General features: G+C 43.8%; 1 gene segment (V, D, J or C); it reads right to left on the bottom strand.

Annotated features, from left to right (window-relative positions):
- Positions 1 to 393: 393 nt before the first annotated feature.
- LOC103132869 (T-cell receptor alpha chain V region CTL-F3-like) lies at positions 394 to 2,701 on the bottom strand. The segment is given in 2 exon segments: positions 394 to 1,876; positions 2,004 to 2,701. Coding segments are annotated over 2 exon segments (438 nt in total).
- Positions 2,702 to 4,442: the final 1,741 nt, after the last annotated feature.

Consider the following 4,442-nt stretch of genomic DNA (forward strand, 5'->3'; position numbering starts at 1 on the left):
AGTATTTAATATCTAGGTGTTTTTATGTGAATATGGATCTTTCAGATCAATTTGAGAAGTAATTTTGATCATATTTCACATTTTATAGTATCATGTAGCGTGGGGCGCTGGTCTTGGTCTTGACTTGGTCTCGGGTTAGGTGGTCTTGACCACAACACTGCTGACTACGACTCTGTACTGCCGTATGCGTCAGGTCTCTGTGTTAAAGAATATTTTCTCCTGTTTGATGGTTTGATTTTGAGAAGTTTATGAAAACTTTGGCTTAGTTTAAATTCCCAAATTATCATGTCAGTTTTTCTGATGAAAAACTGACATGAATGTCATTATGAATCATTATGAATGTCGTTCCTTGAAGGAAGTGGATGGAGAGCAGAGAATCTTCTGCCTCCCAGGGAAGGAGGAATGAGTCCAAGGTTTTAGTTGACAAGGTGACATTAAAAAGTTCCCAAATCAACCAGAGAGTCTGACGTTCATCAGCTGCAGCTGCTCTGGGAGACGATCCCAGTTCATAGACCTGACCAGATGCAGAGGTCACCAAGGTCAGCGAAGCCAAGCAGAAAACAGGAACATTTGCAGCTTTGGGTCAATCAGTAGATCTGTGTTGTGTTAAAAGCTTTTAATATACTCACCAGAAAAAGTATTTTCTTCTTTTAAAGGAGGTCTAATGTGACTGCAGCCTTTATTATCGTTTTGTTTTTCAGTTTTCTGTTTGGAGGCCTAAACATATGAAAACTCCCTGAATTGTGCAGATGCATCAGTCATGTGAAAATTACATATTTTTACAAAAGTGACAACAGGAACAGCTGAACAGCGCCCCCTGGCAACATTCAGATATTGACCTTTTATTGGACACCTATGAAGTTTGGTTCACTTGGACAACTTTCGGATGTACAGAAAACTCTTGCAGAAATTATAAGAAACAGGCAGGAAGTCGGCCATATTGGATCAAAGTTACAATTTTTACCCCGTTTGGCCGTTTATGGCCTCCGTATTTGATCAGTCTGCTAGATGATGGCAACAGGGTTGCAGTGGTGGAGTTTCATTGGTTACAACATGGCAGTAGCAGCTCTGAGCTGCGAGGTTCGAGGCTGATAAGTGTCTTCAGTCGGTAACAGCAGCTGATTTACAGGAACAGGATCAGACTGTTTGGAGCTCTTCAGAATAAAACTCCTTCAATTATTTTAAGCAAAAACCTTCACAGATGTTTGTTATGAAGAAACATTCACAGACTGTTGGATCATTGTATCAATTATCAGTGGAGCTGAAACAACTAAATACATGGAAGTTTATCTCCGACACACCAGGGGTTTTCCTAACTGGTTCCACTGGTTTCCACTGACTTCTCCCAGTTTGAACTGTTGGACAGGAACCAGGTGGAGATGCTGCTGCTTCAGGTTAGTTTGGCTCCAGCAGCTGCAGCTCATCTTAATGTAACCTGATGTACGAGGCCCTCTAGTGGCTGCTGTGGAGAACTGCAGGTTTTAGTGGTTTAACAGGGAGTGAGGCCCTCTAGTGGCCGCTGTGGAGTACTGCAGGTTTTTGTACAGGGTTCTGGTGTTTCCTGTCACTGTGGGCTGCAGAGCGCAGTAGTACACAGCAGAGTCTGACGGACGGAGATCCTGGATCTTCAGGTTGAAGGATTTCTTGGTTTTATTGAGGTCAGCATCAAATCTGCTGCTGTTGAACTCTGGAGCTTTATATGTTGTCGATGTTTGTTGCTTCAGCATGTACTGTGGAAAACTGTTTTCCTCCAGCTTGTACCAGAACAATGTAGGCGTCACAGAGATGCTCTCATAAGTACATCCCAGAGTCCAAGTTTCTCCTGCAGCAGCAACAACTTCTCTTTCTGTCTGCGTCACTGAGTCTCCTTTACACTCTGGGGAAGAACAGAACATGCAGAGGAAGAGATGGATCAATAGAGATGATTGATTAAAGGAGAACAATCAGCAGCTTTCCAGACTTCTCCTCCATGTGGAGGAAACATGTTGATCTTTGTATCTTACCAGAGAAAAGAGCAGCCAGAATAATCCACAGCCAATGTTCCATCTGTCCAACAAGGTTTAAACCAGCAGGAGAAAGCAGCTGATGTTCAACATTCAGTCTGACTGTTGTTCTCTTCACAGCACCACTTCTTATTGACACGATGCTGGAGCACAGAGCACAAGGAGAGCGCCGCCTGCTGGAGCAGGTCGCCCCCTGGTGGAGAGGAAGCAGGTTTGGTGGATCAGATGTTACAAACTCTGCTTGTTACAAATCTTAGAAAAAAGTGACCCAGTCTGCATGTCCAGCAGGAGACGGTTAAGATTCTGTGATTTAGTCCAGAAGGATGGATTTAAATTCTCCTTCCAGCTGATTGAAGCTGATTTAGTAAAACAATTAATGTTCTCCTGACCTCACTTCTTGTTTTTCTGTCTGTCTAGATAAACCAAGATAGAAATATGTGGAGTTTGCCTGCTTGGACAGCACACAAAAGCCACTTTAAAGAAACAATAACCAGTTTATGGCAGAGAAACATAACTCTGCTTGGTGTGAACCGGCAGCAGAACAACACTAGAGACGCCACAGCTTCCTTTTATTGATGCATGCTCAGATCAATTCACAGATGTAAGAGCACAGAAAACAAAAAAACAGATTAACGACCTCATACATTTAATCAAAACTCCTCCGTAAATGTCTCTCTAACGTTGGTTTCACCATGAAGGACACAAAGCAGAGAGACACCAACGGTTGTCTCTCTGCTTTGTCTGTTCAACGGTTTTTATGCACAGTTTGAAGTTTCACATTAGAAAAGGTTGAAAGAAAAGGCAACATTCAAAATGAGCTCCTCAGTTTCATTGTTATTGTCACTGACTTTTCTAAAGGACTTCATGCTCTAAAGGGAAGATGGAAACAAGTTTTCAGAATAAGTTCTGCTGCAGCGAACGCTGCCATTCCACTGGTGGGTCTGTGCCTTACCAGAGCCACGAAGTGTTTCTGAGTCGTGTTGTCCGTCTTGGTTTGCTGCCTCAGCTTCCTGTTCGTTACAATAACGTAAACAATTCGATTCGCTCCAAACCAGGACACTGAAAGACGCCTAAATCGCATTTTCTGGTCTCTGCGACACTTTAAAAGTTCGCTCACAATTTCCATGACAACTGGATGGACAGAGAGACCTACACACATCTCTCTGCTCTAGGCATCTGGGATTGGATCGGGTCAAAGGTCGCCTGGCGACATAGTAATGTAGAGCTGTGTAGCGTCTGCGTTGTCATGGTAACTGGTCTGATTTCCTGTTTTCACCTGAGCTTATAGATATAAGAGAGGTTGTAGGACTGAGCCTTGGGGAAACCCACTGTGACCTCTGACCTCTGACCTCTTCAGTGAGAAGTTTCCTGTTGAAACAAAGAAATCCCAATTCTTTCTGTCGGACTGGAACCAGTCCAACCCCGGAACCAATCCAGAACCGGAACCGGTCCAGACCCGGAACCAGTCCAACCCCAGAACCGATCCAGAACCGGAACCAGTCCAGACCCAGAACTAGTCCAGACCTGGAACAAGTCCAGAACCGGAACCAGTCCAGACCTGGAACAAGTCCAGAACCGGAACAAGTCCAGAACCGGAACCAAAGCACCCTACCAGCTCTCCAGCCGTTCAGTGATGTGTCATGGTCAACACTGAGGTCCAACAGAACCAGAACCTGTACTGTGGTTCTTCCACAGTCTGTATTCATGTCATTGAACACTTTGACTAGGCCAGCCTCAGTCCTGTGGTAACCACGGAAACCTGTCAGTCGATGTATAATGCCTTTGGGTTTCCATGGCTGACAGAATTGTCTCTTTTCTTAAACATTAGAGCATCGACATCAGATTTGGTGTTGATGTGACAGAAAACATTCCTACATTTTCTCAGTTAAGAAGTTTGTAGATTCACTGTGTTGGAGTTCTGGTGGTTCCGTTTCTGGACGGTTAGCTTGTCAGCTATAGCAAACAGGGAACAAGCATTGTTGATGGTTTTCATCACACGTTTCCCTGGCATGTTTTAGTCCAGAGCGAAGCTTCTCTGTCTCTCCTTGTAGATTTCATAATGAACTCGGAGAAGGTTTACGTTTCTCCACTGGGATTGTTTTACCAGACACTCCCTTCAGTTTGATGGGGAAAAGGAGTCAAACATGACTGGAAAATACCTCCCAGTTCTCTGGGTTTCAGGATAGAAGTGAGGGAAGATTAGATTTGATTAAAAAGTTTCAGCTGTGCTCTCCTTAAAAATGGCTTCAAATGTCTCTGGCAACGGAAGTTGTTGAAAATAACAGACAGATCAGATGGAGCGACTCCAACAGGAAATGTTTTTAGGGTTTGTCCTCTGCTGAGCGTGAAACATGTTTGCCCCTCGGTCTTAATGAAACAATCATTGGTTTACATGATAGCCGACAGATTCTAAGTGTTGAGAATAAATAATTCTGTTTT

The sequence above is a fragment of the Poecilia formosa genome, unplaced genomic scaffold (assembly GCF_000485575.1).
Source record: "Poecilia formosa unplaced genomic scaffold, Poecilia_formosa-5.1.2 Scaffold1432, whole genome shotgun sequence".
NCBI classification, from domain to species: domain Eukaryota; kingdom Metazoa; phylum Chordata; class Actinopteri; order Cyprinodontiformes; family Poeciliidae; genus Poecilia; species Poecilia formosa.